This window comes from Dipodomys ordii, unplaced genomic scaffold (assembly GCF_000151885.1).
Source record: "Dipodomys ordii isolate 6190 unplaced genomic scaffold, Dord_2.0 Scaffold82, whole genome shotgun sequence".
Lineage (NCBI taxonomy): Eukaryota > Metazoa > Chordata > Mammalia > Rodentia > Heteromyidae > Dipodomys > Dipodomys ordii.
The window spans coordinates 3800795-3817059 of record NW_012267298.1 but is presented as its reverse complement, the minus strand read 5'-3'; the positions used below and the strand labels follow the sequence as shown (position 1 = coordinate 3817059).

General features: G+C 37.2%; 1 protein-coding gene across 4 annotated transcripts in view; it reads left to right on the top strand.

Moving 5' to 3' along the window:
• The window catches only part of Fam49b (family with sequence similarity 49, member B), a 92786-nt gene extending 77555 nt beyond the window's left edge, over positions 1 to 15231 (top strand). For all 4 annotated transcript variants that reach the window (XM_013025181.1, XM_013025184.1, XM_013025182.1 and 1 more), the window contains 8 exons: positions 3280 to 3385; positions 5959 to 6095; positions 6969 to 7046; positions 9365 to 9481; positions 10248 to 10327; positions 10482 to 10608; positions 11994 to 12064; positions 14494 to 15231. In XM_013025181.1, coding sequence (XP_012880635.1) covers positions 3280 to 3385; positions 5959 to 6095; positions 6969 to 7046; positions 9365 to 9481; positions 10248 to 10327; positions 10482 to 10608; positions 11994 to 12064; positions 14494 to 14557 — 780 coding nt within the window. In that variant the 3' untranslated portion in view covers positions 14558 to 15231. The remainder of the gene's footprint in view (positions 1 to 3279; positions 3386 to 5958; positions 6096 to 6968; positions 7047 to 9364; positions 9482 to 10247; positions 10328 to 10481; positions 10609 to 11993; positions 12065 to 14493) is intronic.
• The last annotated feature ends 1034 nt before the right edge of the window (positions 15232 to 16265 follow it).

Here is a 16265-nt window from a genome sequence, read left to right as displayed (position 1 = left end):
CCCTCCCCTCCCCTTTCTACTTTACCCTCTCCTCCTCCCACCTCCTTTCCCCCCCTCTCCTCCCTTCCTCCCACCTCCTGTCTTCCCCTCCCTTCTCTTCCTTTCTTTTTTGCTGGTCTTGGGACTTGAATTTTGGTCCTGAGCTCTGTCTCTGAGCTTTCCCCGCCCCCCCTTCCTCAAGGCTAGCATTCTACCTCTTGAGCCATAGTGCCATTTCCAGTTTTCTGAGTAGTTTATTGGAGATAAAGAGTTTCATGGTCTTTCCTGCCCCAGCTTGCTTCAAACCAAGATGTTCAGATCTCAGCTTTTTGCATAGCTAGGATTATAATTGTGAGCCACAGGTGCCCAACTTCAAAGTGTTGTTTTTTTTTAAAGATGTGTATACACACACACATCAAAGTGAAGAGAAAAAAGAAAGAACTAATAGATTCATTTTGCTAGGCCCTGAGACCTATTACAAAGGTGCCATCATTATAAACTATTTGATAAAGGAATTAAAGATGAGTCATAGGTAAATAAAAGAAGGTATATAAGTTCAAACATTCAAACTGCAATTTATTCTATATCTATTTCTTGCTGGGTGTCAGATGTTTAAACTATTCTAGGACCTGAAGAAATTTTGATTTGGAAATGTATATATTGATGTGTAAATAACACAGCTAGAAAAGTTTTTAAATACAAGAAAAAAATCTCAAAAGGACATACAACTAAAAGCTGAGTATATTTAAATATATATTTAAAGAATTGTCATAGATTGATTATAATATTTTTAATACATAGTAAAACAACCAATAAGTAATAAATCATACCCAAGAAATTTGATTGGTTTATGGAGAAAAAAATACTCTCAGTTAGTGCAAATGCTACTGTTAGCTGGTGGTCTTTTTGGAGGTCAGTATACCTAGTTACAGAGAATAAGGACTCTACAATGACTATATTCTTGTGTTGTGGAAATTGTGTTCTAAGCAACTATAATTCAAGAGGAAGTGTGAAGGTATAAATCTTTTCTAGCTCCCTATTCACTGTAGCAAAAAATGAGAAAGCAACTTAGTTGCTGTGAATGTAGAAGTTAAATAATACATGTAAACAGTTCCTAATATAAACTGTTTCCTACTGATAAGCTAATAATGCAGAATTAAATATATACTAAATAATATTTTTGAATACAGTAAGATAGGATGGAAGACATAACCTATAAAATATACAAACATACATACATATATACACACACACACAGACACACACACACACACATATACACACACACACATACATAAAATACTCTTAACAAACTTCAAAGGAGGGAAATAACTTTCTATTAATGTTAGGGTATGTCCTTAATAGTTTGACTAGTGTTAAAATGCTCCATGATAACCTCACCATTGACACTTACTAAATGTCCTTTTGCATGTTGGAAATAATTGAGTGTTGATCAAAATCCTTACCCAATAGCCACGAAACAGGCACCAAAAGTTTGAGGAGAACCATGGTTATGACACATCCCTAGTGTTGTACATCCAGGCAAAACAGAGCCAGGGAAATAGGGAGCCCTACTCACAAGAGTGAATGTTGGCTGCAGTGTTTTTACATTGTGAGAATGCATTGACTTTTATTTAGCACGTCTAAAATCCTTCAGGAAAACTTGGATGGACTGATTAAGAGATGAAAATAAAATTTTAATTTTTATCTTTATTTCCTGCAAACAGTTAAAGAAATTTATACTAATTATAAAATATTGTGTTTGGGCTTGAGGATCTGAAGATTTTTTTCAGGTGTATCAGCAACTAAAATATTCATAATAATATGATATGAAATTAGGATTACTATAAATTGTGATGTTTGATTTTCAGCATCACAATGTATCGACCTAAGATTGAGTTCATATTGTATTTAAGCATCATTCAAAAATTTTTTATAAAGTCAGCTGCTCTGGTTGGCTCATGCCTCTGATCCTAACTACTCAGGAGGCTGAGATCTGAGGATTATGGTTAGAGGCTAACCCCAACAAGAAAGTCCGTAATACTCATCTCCAGTTAACCACCATAAAGGCTATAAGTGAAGATACGGCTCAAGTGATAGAGTGCTAGCCTTGAGCCAGAAAGCTCAGGGACAGTAGCCAGGCCCTGAGTTGAAGCTTTAGGACCGACACAAAAAAAAAGAAAAAAGAATAACAGTAAAGAAGTTTATTGAAAACTATCAAGAAAATTTGATGATACATTCCCATAATCCTACCACTGGGGAGCCTGAAGGAGGAGAATTGTAAGTTCTAGGCCAATCTGAGCTAATGGCAAGGTTCTGTCTTCAAAAGAAAAAGAAAAGAAGTTTACTCATACTTAAAAATTTGAAAATTCCTAAAAGTGAATAAATTGCTTAAGCAATTGTAAAGTTAATTTACTCACAGCGTCCTTTAAAAATCTATCTGGGTTCAGTTTTACTTTGCTCTCTCGGCTTTTGTTTTTATTCAAAAAGAATCACAGTACGAAAAGCTAGGCATGCTAATACTTGCTCGTGTTTATATGTAAGCCCTTTGTTAATTGAATTTCAGCTTTCCAATGATATGGTTAGGTTGAAGTTGTTAGAGAAAGTAAAACAGGTTATTCAAAAAAAGCATTAAGTTCTATAAAGGATTAAGAAAGCATCTGTAGGCAAAAGGGTTTATTTGTAAATAACCCCTTATAGTCAGAAAAGATTGCCTATGGTCTAAAAGACGGAGTGTATACAAAGGCATGTTTATATTAGGGTTTCTAGCTTCTGCTTGTTTCAGATTTTAAACTAGTTGTTCATCTTATTCAGGAAAACCCAAGGAAACTTAAAATCCAGAATAGAATTTAGTTATATGCAGTGGTTGTATGTGACAATTTCTGAATCACATTTTTTCAGGTTAATTTAAGTTTATTAAATATTTGCCAGGTTTCTAAGAGCTTTATAGATTATTTTTTAACCTGTTCCCAGAGTTGGCATATTACCTTGTTTGGCTTCTTTTTTTGAAGAAATGCTGAGTGTATTTACTGTCTGTGATTTTTGGAACCAATATAAAATGTATTTTTGCAGATCAAAAAGACACCATGGTGTAATATAGTTAACAAACACACTTTGTAGAGTTTGAAGTATTTGTGAGTTGTGAAGGTCGTCCCTTGGCATTCCTGAGTCCACTACGGCATATTTTACACATTCTACTAGAGTTTCTGACATTGGCTAAAGCCTTTATTTTAGTGTAAAATGACACTGTGGTGATTTTTTTGTTTTCGTCTTAAACCTTTTTATTTTTTGGATTTAAAGGCAATTCAGCATCCAGCAGATGAGAAGTTGCAAGAGAAGGCATGGGGTGCAGTTGTTCCATTAGTAGGCAAATTAAAGAAATTTTATGAATTTTCTCAGAGGTTAGGTAAGTGGGAAGTTTTATAATTATGACTTAATGGTGACAACATGTATATTAGAGTCAGAGGCTTTCCAGAGTATTTTACGTTCACAATACAAATAGTGAATTTGATAGAGTATGTCTTCTATACTTAAATCAGGTTCTAAGACCACATTGTAATCTACTGATCATTATCCCAAGGCTTTGGATTACTTAGACTGATTTCCTCAACAAATTATATTTTCAATAGAAAATGTCTAAAGGATATTAGTATAAGAAACCACATGGTAGAATTTGTCTCTTAAGTGCAGAAGTCCATTCCTATATGATTTCTTAGACAAAATTTAAATAAACAAGCCAAGGGCCTTTAGACAGACTGTTGGGGAGTCCTGTGTCTTGAGTGTTGGCAGTCGAACCCAGGGCTTTTTTGCACATAGTAGGCAAGCACTCTGTCATTCAACTTACATGCACAGAGTAGTTAGAAGTTTTGGAATTCTCTCTTACTTATTACAAACAAATGTTGCTTTATTTTCCTAAGCATAAAAATTAGTTCTTTTATAGTGTTTGTCTTTTGATGAAGTATCTTGGTTGTCTGGTTTTGCAGTTCTCTTTAACTTGTCAGCAAAGGTCAGTTATCTTGACTGTTGTGTATTTAGATTCTTGTGCTGTTGGTTTCTAGCTGCATTTGAAGTTAACATTCTCTAGATGGCTCAGCTTCTGCTAAAACAACATATTTCAATGGAAGAAGAGTAACTGGAGAATAGACTAAACTGGTTGGACTTAAATACCTTCCTATCTTTTAACTGTTGGAATGAATTAGTCTAACGAAGTATGTCTCGTCAGGAGTGCTGTGCTGTTCCATTCCACCAGAGGGGTATGGTAACAAGATACAGCAAAACACTACCAATTTTCCTGTTGTCATTGGGAGCCTTGAAACTTCCAGATTGTAAAGTTATGAGTAAACTTTATCTCTTGGTCAATAACCTGGTTAATAATGTTTATTGTTTTACTTGTTAACAGGATACACATTTCTTTACTTCACATGAGAGAGACTTAGTGTTTGTTGAGTTAGTGATTTAAGAATGGATAAGCAAATCTGATAGATCAGAATATTATGTATGGATTCAAGAGCATTAATGATAAATAGATGTGAGGCTTTGGAGATATAATGGCTCATGCTTGCTACAGATTATCTCTGTGGTCTTGATCACTTTACTTACTGTTCTGAGTTTGAATATTGTATCCAGACTTATAGTCTTTTTTTCCTCTGTGTAAGAAGGCTCTGTGTGGGCAGTGTCTTTGTTTCCCTGGTACATGACCCAGAGTAAACAGTCGAATTTTCTGATTTCCTGAAAAAAATGACCATATCTGTCACTTGAATTTACTGTGTAGATTAGAAATAATGTTTTCAGAATGTCAAGCTTAGTTCATAACACATAAATATGTAAGAAATACCTGCTGTAGTAGTATTTTGTAAGGTTTCAGAAGGCTAGGTAGAGTGTTGATTTATTTGGTACAAGTGTTTAAGTGGACTTTAGAGTCAAGAACATCTGGCATGGGGCTGGGAAGGTGGCTCAGTGGTAGAGCGCATACCTTGTATGCATGAGGCCCTGGGTTCGATCCCTCAGCACCACATAAGCAGAAAAAAAAAAGCCAGAAGTGGCGCTGTGGCTCAAGTGGTAGAGCGCTAGCCTTGAGCTGAAGAGCTGAGGGACAGCGCCCAGGCCCAGAGTTCAGGCCCATGACCGGACCCCCCCCCCGCCCCCAAAAATAAAAAAAGGACATCTGGCATGTACTAGTTGTTACCTCTTTTGAATTTAGTTTATCTGTAATGCTCAGGTCATACTTGATAGTGAAAGTTAAATAAGAAACGGTGTTACGTGCACAGCTAATATTGGCTCATATGGTCTTCATAAGTAGCTGTTATTTTTTAAGCCAAGGTTGACTCTGAAATTATTTTATCAATTAATATTTATTAATCAGGCATTTGTTCATGTCACATCACTGCCTAACTCTTAGAATCTACCGTTTACTTATTTGTAGCTTACAATTGAAATAGTTCTATTTTTAAGTGAAATATAAGTATTTCCATTTGAACACAGTATTTATTAATCTTGCACTTTAATAGTAGAGTTATTGCAACTTATCTGCCTGAGTAATGTTTTTATTGTGGTTCTGAGATAGGTAGAAAGCTTACTAAATCATATATTTTATTCATCTTAATAGCTAAGAAAAAAGCAGTAAGTAGATAGCATATTCAGAGTATGAAAATTGGTAATTCACTCATAGCCTGAGTATATTTGACTAAGTGGCCTCAATGCCCCTGAAGAAGCTGTCACTAACAGTAAATATAGTTCACTAAACCAAATTTCTCAGTGCATGAAATGATGGAAGCAATTGCATTTACCCTTTAGCCCTGGTGCTTAATTCATAGTTACATTCTACATTGTTAGTGAATCTGCATTTACAATTCATAAATGGAATTAAGAGACCTTAATTTCGGGGGTCCAAAATTATAACGTGTATGGATTATTCATGTTTTAATAAACAAATGCCAGCAAAATACAAGCAACTTACCGTTTTTCTCTTTTTCCTATTAGAAGCGGCCTTACGAGGCCTTCTGGGAGCACTGACCAGTACGCCATATTCCCCTACCCAGCATCTTGAGCGAGAGCAGGCTCTTGCCAAACAGTTTGCAGAGATTCTTCATTTCACACTCCGCTTTGATGAACTCAAGGTGCAATTTTCTGTTGGCCCTAATTGTTAGGAAAATCGTGATTTTCAAGGAGTATTAGCAGGAAAAGCCTATAGACTTTGTGAAAATATGATTAGGTGATGTATCATGGACTTCAATAAAAATGGAAAGATTGGGAAAGATGGCAGGCACATCTTTGACATATGGCAAATAGCAAATCACCCAATATGTAGTATTTATTTTTAAAATCACTGAAACAGATATTGAGCTTTTTTTGGAATATTCTTTTCTATTCAGGTGTTTTATGATTCCCCGTCCTTTACCACTTTCTCCTCTTTTCTCTTTCTTATTCTCTCATTGTTTGATGCTCTGGCACGGTAATGAATTATGAGACCTTGGGCGATCTCAATTTCAGGACCTTGGGTACCTTTGCTATAAAATGTATGCGCTGGATTTCCTAACTGACCTCTCATGAATATATCCCAGACAACTGTTACACATTATGTATTAATACTTTGGGCAAAAATGATTTATTTATAAAAAATCTTAACATACTTGAGGATTGCCCCATTGACCACATGTATATTTATTAAAAACAAATGCCTCCACATTCCTGCCTGGATTTGTTTGATAATCTTGATTTTCTGTTTTTGATAAATGAGCTATTTCGTATGTGTCCTGAAATTATTGTAAAGAAGAAGGAAGAATACTGCCCACAACTGAAAAACAATCTGTGTAGTTTAGTAAGGACTTGAGTTCAGCGTTGTAGGCCTTCATGGGTGATAGGAGTTTAGTTCTTAAAACAATACTGCAGAATCCAAAATGTTCCTTACTAAGAGAAACTAGTAGGCTTTTCATTGAATTTTTTACATTAGCAATTGGTATATAAAATTCTTTTCTAAATGCCTTCTTTAGATGACAAATCCTGCCATACAGAATGATTTCAGCTACTACAGAAGAACTTTGAGTCGTATGAGGATTAATAATGTTCCAGTAAGTTAATGCTCTGTATTACTTGGTGGTAAGGCTAATTTGAGTCAATATGTTCCTTCCTTTCCTGCTTTCATTTCCCCCCCATTTATTCAGATGTTAAAGTTAGTGTTACAGGTAATAATTATAGACAGCGACAGCTGTGGGACAGGAGCACAAACTGTAGTAAACTAGGAGGGTGTTTGTCTGTTTTCCTTTTCGGTCTTTAATTACCATGATTACTGTAATAAAATTGCTTTTTGTCTGTGCAACATTACATATTGTAACTTACTTGGTGTTCTCTCATTTTCACTATACAGAATTTTTTGAACAGTGATTAATGATGAAGGGTTTTTTTGGTCTCCACAGTCTTTGTTTTGTTTTGTGGTTTTTCTTGGTTGGTCATGGGGTCTGAACTCTGGACCTGGGTGCTGTCCTTCAGCTCAAGGCTAGCGCTCTACCACTTGAGCCACAGCGCCACTCCCGGCTTTTTTCTTTTTGCTTATGTGGTGCTGAGGAATCGAACCGAGGGCCTCATGCATGTAAGGCAAGTGCTCTACCACTGAGCCACCTTCCCAGCCTCAAATAAGATAATTTTTTTTTTTTTGGTCATGGGGCTTGAACTCTGGGACAGTGCCACTTCCTGGTCCCCACATTCTTAGAACCAATAAATTCTGGAAAGAAAGTGACTCAGAATAAGATAAAGTATAGTGTTGGCAAGAAGGAAGATGAAGGGCATGGATTGTTAGTACATCTATGTTTGTCATCCTCTTCTTACGCTTTTTAGTACATTTTCCTACCTCTGAGGAATTAAATGCTATAAGTAAACCTTAGATATGAAGAAAATAGTGTTTTCTCTGTGTGGTTTGAGGGCCTGCATTGTATTAACTAGTGCGAAAAATAGAGAAACCTAAAAAATCAACCAAGCTCCAAATAAATAGTTTATTAGAGAAATACTTGAACTTTCAAAGAAGTGATAAGTAGCAACAGATTTTAAAAATTCCCAAGAAACCATTTACTTATTTATTTAAAAAATACTTATGAAGTGAATGTGCTACAGGCACAGGATTGGAGATAAAAGATTTCTATGAAATAGATTATTTACATCAGTTTGGTTTTATTTAGACCAGTTCTAAACTTAAAATAGAACACCTAGTCTTGTACTATGTAGTCATTTTTACCATCACTCTGAGGCCAAGGACATTAAGGATATCTTTGTACTATTCTTCATCCTTCACAGTTAAAGGTAGAGCCAATGGTCTTCAAGTAAAGTTTCTCTCACAGTTTTGTCCAGTGTTCCTTTTCCTCTCTCACTGTTTCTATTTCAGCAAAGAGCCCAATTCCCAATCCCTCTGGCCATTGAAGCAGCATCACTTATTTTCTAACTACTATCAGGATCTGTTTTCTTTAGAAATAGGACATACTGTTCCTATCTTACAACATTAAATTTGGAAAGAAAAATAGGAATGTAAGCTAGCATATAAGGTGCTCTACTATCTGACTCCAGCTTCTACTTAAGCTGATGGCCCTTACTGCACTGAAAATGCTGAAATGTACTAAGTTTTTTGAAAGAGACTCTCCTCCCTCCCACCTCACCAGGTAGGAATACCTGTCATCATCGCCTATGCCAATCTAATTCTTCCATAGTCCTCCTAGTGTCTTCCAATCTAGCTTAATAATATTTTCCTTATTCCCTTTTTTCTGCCATTATCTGTTAACATTTTATTGCAATATTATGTGGATACTTATGTGTTCATCATGAGGGACAAGTAGTTTCAGAAGCATCTTCCTGTTCTAACCATTTTTTATACAGTGAGAGTCCCTCAAGATTTTTTTTTTTTTTTTTAAATTTTGTCGGTCATGGGGCTTGAACTCTGGGCTTGGGCGGTGTCCTTGCACTCTTCAGCTCAAGGCGAGTGCTCTACCGCTTGAGCCACAGCGCCACTTCTGGTTTTCTAGTGAGTGGTTTGTTGGAGATAAAAGTCTCAAGACTTTCCTGCCCGGGCTGGCTTTGAACCTCGATCCTCAGATCTCAGATCTCAGCCTCCTGAGTAGCTAGGATGACAGGCGTGAGCCACCAGCACCCAGCAAGATTTTAATTCCCTAATACAATTTGAATATTTCCATGTGAATCTAATTTTAAAAATTGCTTTTTGTCATTTGCAAGCTTGTTTTTAAGGAATATTTTAGTATTATGTGCATATAAAGGGTCTGTTTAAGGGTATTTTCTAGATGAATAAACATTAGTGTGGTAGGCTCTTTCTCTATCTTGGTCCTTTTGTAGATGTTTCCACATTTAATAATTCATGGGCTAACAGCATATGCTTTTACTTTCTGCACAGGCAGAAGGAGAAAATGAAGTAAATAATGAGTTGGCAAATCGAATGTCTTTGTTTTATGCTGAGGCAACCCCAATGCTGAAAACTTTAAGTGATGCTACAACAAAATTTGTGTCAGAGGTAAGTATTACTTAGGAAGTGATTCTTTGCATGGGTACTCTTCCACTGCTGAGTCCAGCACATCTGTCTTTATATATCATATCCAAACTGAATATTGGTTTTTCTCCAAGACTCCTATGTGTGCATCTGTTCACCTGTTTGCTGTCTCTCCCTGAGGTACTGTCAGTGACATAGTGATGAAGTGACCTAACTGAACCCCTTGATTGTCTTTTCCATCTTGCCTTTTTCTCCAGTCCTTTGCAATGCCACTGTACAAGCAAGAAACTTAGAGGTTATCATTTTAAAGTCTGTCTTCACTCCCTAAATCTACTCTATTGAAGTCTCATTGACTCCCTCTGATAGGGACCATGGATCTGAACAGTTAACGCCTTTTGCTGCCTATGGAGATATGACCACTTTTTCTGGGTATTTGTGTCCCCGGTGGCTCTTACGCTCTTGCTCCACTGTGGCTTTCTCTCCATGGAGCAGCCACGTAGTCTTAAGACACAGTTAAGTTCTATCTTCTGTTTAAAAAGTTTTTAGCAGTTTTCCAGTACCCTTAGGGGAAATCCAAACCGAGGCAGCATACCTGTGACCTGTATCTGCATGATGGTGCTCTCTCTGAAGCTGGTGGTTTTACATAGCTTTATCTCCAGAGCTTGCTTAGAACAAAGCCTAAATCTAGGGCATATTTGGGAAATAAGAAGAGACAGATTATAAAGTTGTAATTTTTTGTTTAAATTATTCTAAAATAATTTTCCCTTTTTTGTTCTCCATATACTTGCAGAATAAAAATTTACCAATAGAAAATACCACAGACTGTTTGAGCACCATGGCTAGTGTGTGTCGAGTCATGCTGGAAACACCGTGAGTATTTGCTGATCTTTTTCACCTCACAGTACTGGTGAGATAATATTACAAAAGCATACCCGGCTATGAACATGTCTCAGTATCAGAAAAGTGGAGTCAGCTCATTAAAACCTTGATGTGCTTCATCCATCCACATGTTTTTGCCCTCCAGGGAATACAGAAGCAGATTTACAAATGAAGAGACAGTGTCATTCTGCTTGAGGGTAATGGTGGGTGTCATCATACTCTATGATCATGTACACCCCGTGGGAGCATTTGCCAAAACGTCTAAAATTGATGTAAGTTACATGTTTTACATAATTCCAAACCATTTTCTTCACATGAAAATCAGTAGGCTTTTGTTTTAGTCAAAGACCTAGTAGGCTGAATTCTCAAGAACTCTGATCTGTATCATCTGTGATAGTGGGAGATTTTCATCTTCTTTGCTGTCTTGTTAATGGTAGTTAGTGTATGGGCGGAGTTAAGTAATAGAGGGATAACTGTACTGTCTGTAGACCACCTCATTGTGAGCACCTTCTATTTCTGCATGCTTGGCAATGTAAATAAATGAAATAAAATGTCTATTTCTTTAATTCCTTTGGCCAGTGCCACTTCAAAGAAAAGGTTTATTCTAAAGTTACTTACAAAATATCAGTACTAGTCTTCCATATTTCCTCTGCCCTACTAACTCATAGTAATTTGGGACTATAACCAGATTTTTACTTGTCTCTCTGGAAGTTTCTACTAGAAATGATGTAGCTTTCTGGATTTCCTATTTTGTAGTTTGTCTCATCGTCCTCTCACTTTTAACATTTCAGATTCGAATTCGTTTTTGATGAGAACTGTCTTCCAGTTCTCCTTCATGCTTGTAGCACTTTGGCATTTTACACAATCAGTAAGATTTCTCTAGTAATAGAAATGATCCCTGAAAGTGTAGTCCTCAGCATTTTGCATCTCAATTACAGATTTCTTGCCAGTCTGTGCTTTCATGAGCATGTGTGTTACACAAAAAGAACAGTTAACACTTACTATATTATTATCTTGTTCTCCAGGGTTCCTGTGGCAATGCTAGGGTGTTGATACTACCACTACCTTTCACTAGCAGAACATCTGCATCGTGGAAAATTGAGTGTTAGAATTACGAGTGGTCCCATGGGAGGTTTAACCCATGTGTCTCTGGCTTCCAGAGCCTGTGTTCTTTCTGCTCTGCTGTGCTTTCTCACAGTAACCTACCCTCATTCTTCCCTTTTTCTGACACATGGACTGCTGCCTCCCCAGATAATTATCCTGGCCTTCCATGTTCCCTTTTACTTCTCAAACCCCTTTTTCTCCATCAGTGGGGATATACTTTTGGTTGACTGATTCTCCAAAAGTTTGACTTAACTAATACACTGAAACTAATAGCACTTGGTAGGTTTGTGTTTCTTTTTTAAATTTCCCTCATGTAAGAATGAATAATTTGACAATTGAAGTATATAATATCCCAAATTCTGTAATGTGGTTCAGATTTAAGATTTCCTATTTTGAAAACGAATATTTAGACATGGCTTAAGTGGTAGAGTGTTTGCCTAGCAAGGGTAGGGCCTCAAGGTCAAACCTTGTACTGTCCCCCATCCCAAAAAAAGGAAAAGAAAATAAACATAAAAGCAAGTATTTTACTTTTTCTGTTTTCTTTTCTCCTTAGATGAAAGGTTGTATCAAAGTTCTTAAGGACCAGCCTCCTAATAGTGTAGAAGGTCTTCTAAATGCTCTCAGGTGTGTATCTGCACAAGTACTTACATATAAAAGAAATAGGTAAGGAAAGACATGGTGTGTATGTGTGAAGAAAATGTTTCAAAATGTGGCAGCACCCAAGAATAAGAAGATAGATGTTCGAGCTGAATTGGGAAGGTTTCAGCTTGCTCACATAAAGGTAATACGGCTTTCAGTTAGTTGCTATAGTGTTTTATAGTGAGGATATGAGAACAGCAACTTTTATCTTTCCTTTTTTAAAATTTAGGATTAGCATATACACTATGAACATGAAGTTTTGTTTTTGATCCAAGATTTTGGCTTTCTTTTTGTCCCTTTGAAGCAAGGATTGCTTATACTTTGTCTTTGGAAAACAAACAGGTACTGATTGTAAGTAGAATTCAGAAAACGCTGGAGAGTTTAAAGAAAAAAAACGGAAGTAATCTCACTCTATTGAGATAAGTGACTATTAATATTTTGATGTCCAGCCTGCTAGAAGTTTCTCTTTACACATATAGATAGCTGTGGCTCTTTATAGTAGTATCTTACAAAAGGTTTCCTAACTTGTACTGTACTGTTACTACATTTCTGTTTATATCAATACCAATCTGTGGCACTTGTGTATTTTATATAATGAAAGTCAGTTGTTCACTCATTATTTGTTTTGTTTTTTCTTTGTTCTTTTTCTTTTTTTTCTTTTTTTGGTTAGTCTTACTTGGTTTAATTACTAAGGCTCCTGAAGATGCTGGAATGTTTTTGAATGAAAGTCTCAGTACTTTGTAATGTCTTGTCACAGAAATTTACTTGGTAGTAAGCATGGTCATGCTTACTTGGTAGTAAGCATGGTCATGACCTGCCAAGGTCATGCTTTCCTGATTGTTTGAGGCTTAAAACACAAAAATGGTATGAGCACAGAAGTATTTGCTTACATAGTGATGCTTATGTCATAAGTGGCACCTTCAAATACTTCATTATGAAAGGTTCTGCATAATCAGTCATCACCTTGATGGAAATCTAAATGATATTAAATGAACTTAGCTTATAGTCTGTTGTAGCCATAAGCTTGGTATTTAGAATTATCTTCTTGTGATTTTTACAGTGCAAACTGTGTTGTCTTTTACCAGTAGGGTATTATCAGACTTTCTCTTTCATTGTTTACTGGACATTCCTTGGGTCTCAATCAGCCAGATTTTTCTTCCAAGTGCTCTTCTTCCCGAAGGGTCAGACTTTCCAAAGCCCGCCTGTGGCAGCAAATGTATTGTTAAGTGTGGAGGTAACTGAACTTCCAGGTTTAGTTCCAGTTTACCTTGAGGGAGATGTTCTCAAAAATTACTTTAGGATCTTATAATATTGTATTGTTCTTTAGTGTTGAAGGATGGTTCTGTCCCTTTTCTTTAATTAAAGCGAAGGAGGGCCTGGGTAGAGGGGGAGGACGGCGTAAACTCTGCTACACTGGAGTCTTTGCTGAGGGAAAGGAAGGAAAAGCACAACCAAGGCAAAGTCACCTGTTGGTTTTAGTATGTTTTTTTCTCCCACATATAGGGTGGTAATTATAAAGTAAAATCTTGCTGTAAAAACAAGTCTTGAGCTGTCTTCGTTCTTAGTGACTCCATGAGGATGCTGCGACTTAACTGCCATTGAGACAAGCAGCAGAAACATAAAGGATGCACAAATGAGTGGCTTTGTAGGTTTCCATACCACTTCTGTGTGTAAACACGAAGCTTTTCACTTCCATTTCATCACCAAATACTACTGTTACTTTGATTCTGTCCCCTGCCCCCAGTTATCCAAAGTATAAAAGTGTAGTTCACAGGTAGAGCGCTTGCCTTGAGCTGAAGAGCTGAGGGACAGCGCCCAGGCCCAGAGTTCAAGCCCCACGACCGACAAAAAAAAAAAAGTGTAGTTCACAGATCAGCTGTTGGGTTGGATTTGCCTTGTGACTGTAAGCTGTTGGGTTGGATTTGCCCTGTGACTGTAACTTGCCCACCTTTGTGATAGAACAGCTATTTTTCTTTTCGGTCTGGTCGTGGGGCCTGAACTCTGGGCCTGGGTGCTGTCCCTCAGCTCTTTAGCTCAAGGCTAGCACTCTACCACTTGAGCCACAGTGCCACTTCCGGCTTTTTTCTTTTTGCTTATATGGTGCTGAGGAATCGAACCCAGGGCCTCATGCATGCAAGGGCAAGTGTTCTACCACTGAGCCCCCTTCCCAGCCCCAGAACAGTTATTTTTCTTGAATGAGAGATAGCTGATTGTTTATGTGGGAGCAAACAGGGTGTGGCATGAGGTATGACAGGCTGTGCAGTGGAGGTGGGAGAGGCAGCTCTTCTGGCTCTTTAACTTCAGCCACACATAATGGGGTGAGAAGATTTGCCCAGCCTCATCCTGTCATCACTATAAAATGCCATGCCGACTGTTTTAATTTCCTAAAAGGAATCTTTTTTTTTTCCCTTTAGGTACACAACAAAACATTTGAATGATGAGACTACCTCCAAGCAAATTAAATCTATGCTGCAATAACAGTTCAGGAGTGAGCACCTGGTGCAGACGGAGGACAGTGCTCTGCAGTGACTGAGAATGCACAGCTTTTTAGTGATTGCAATTACTATCTCATTTATTCTTGCTTTGATTTCTTTCCTCTGTTCCTCCTCCCACTTTTTTAAAAATCATGTTCTTGTTCTTACAACTTCTTTTCTGTGCCAAAATCGGTAAAGTTATACTCTGAAGGGCATCGTCCCTTCACCAGGCCATCTAAGGCAGCTAATTATGCATTGCATTGGGGTCTCTACTGAGAAAAATTCTGTGACTTGAACTAAATATTTTTAAATGTGGATTTTTTTTGAAAACTAATATTTAATATTGCTTCTCCTGCATGGCAAAACTGCCTATTCTGCTATTTAAAATCCCTCAATGACTTTATTTTCTACTGCCGCTTTTTCCATGTGCAGCCAAAATGAAAATGTTTAAATTAACTGTGTTGTACAAATGGTACCCAACACAAACTTTTTTTAAATTAGACTTTTGTTTAAAGTTTTAAGTTTGCATTTTAACTTTTTGGTAAGGATGTATGTTGTGTGTTTAACCTTTATTAACTAACGTTAAAAACTGTGATGTGTGCGTAGAATATTACGTATGCATGTTCATGTTTAAAGAATGGCTGTTGATAAAATAAAAATCAGCTTTCCTTTTTCTAAGTGTGGCTTGGTTTACTGAGGTTTTGTTTTAGGCTTCTGAAGTTTTCCTCGTGTATATTTTTATGGAATGCAAATACACATCACATGTTTTTTCCTTCTAGGGGATAGGTGGGTCTTTTCAGTTGTATATTTCTTCTTTGTCTATGTACATAATTGCCTTTAATACTTTGCTTTGTGTAGTAAGACCAGTGATCGTGTTATGAACTTGACTCCTGATGTATTCTTGTATGGAAGTAGTAATAGAAGGAAAACCACACCCACTTGATTCTCATTCAGGAGTGAAAAGGCGGCAGCAATGTGAAGCAAATGATGTGCAGGAAAAGCTGCCCTTGGCCTCGGAGAAGAGGGAGTGCTTGTGAGACTTCCCAGGGTATAATCTCGCTCCTCATAGAAAACTAAGATGTTTTTAGTTTTAAGATCATAAAAACTAAATCATGAAATCTCAATTTCATGGTTAGGAGAAGCTAACTCAACCATGCCAGTGGTTTAGAGACTGGAGTTACAATTAAAGGGGCTTGCATGAAAGAAAATCACCGAAGCTTCCATCAAGACCTGGATGAATGGTGCCATAGCTGGCACAAGCAGTCCGTCACCATCAAATCCCTGCTCACTTCTCTGGCCTCCTGCTCACTCTCCTACTTCACACTCTGTTCTCCAGCCACGCTCAGTTACTTGCTGTTTACAGATTGTTCCATGTGGTGTCGTCTCATAACTGTGGTCTGGCTAAACCTAAACCTGACTTCTCCTTCTCTCTCATCTCCATCTGACCAACACCACCTCTTAGCTTTCAAGGATCGGCTTTCTGGATAACATTGGTCCTGTCTTCTAAGCGTCTTCTGCAAGTAGTGAGCTGCATAGTGGCCCCCAAAAGATGATAGATTTATCTGGCACATGTAAATATTAGTTCCCTTGGTAAAAGACTTACATAAGAGAAATTAAGGAACTAGAGATGACAAAATCTTGGATGCCAAGTTTTTATAAGAAAAAAGAAGGAAAAACAGACAACAGAGGTCCCAAGAGGATGGAGGCAAAGG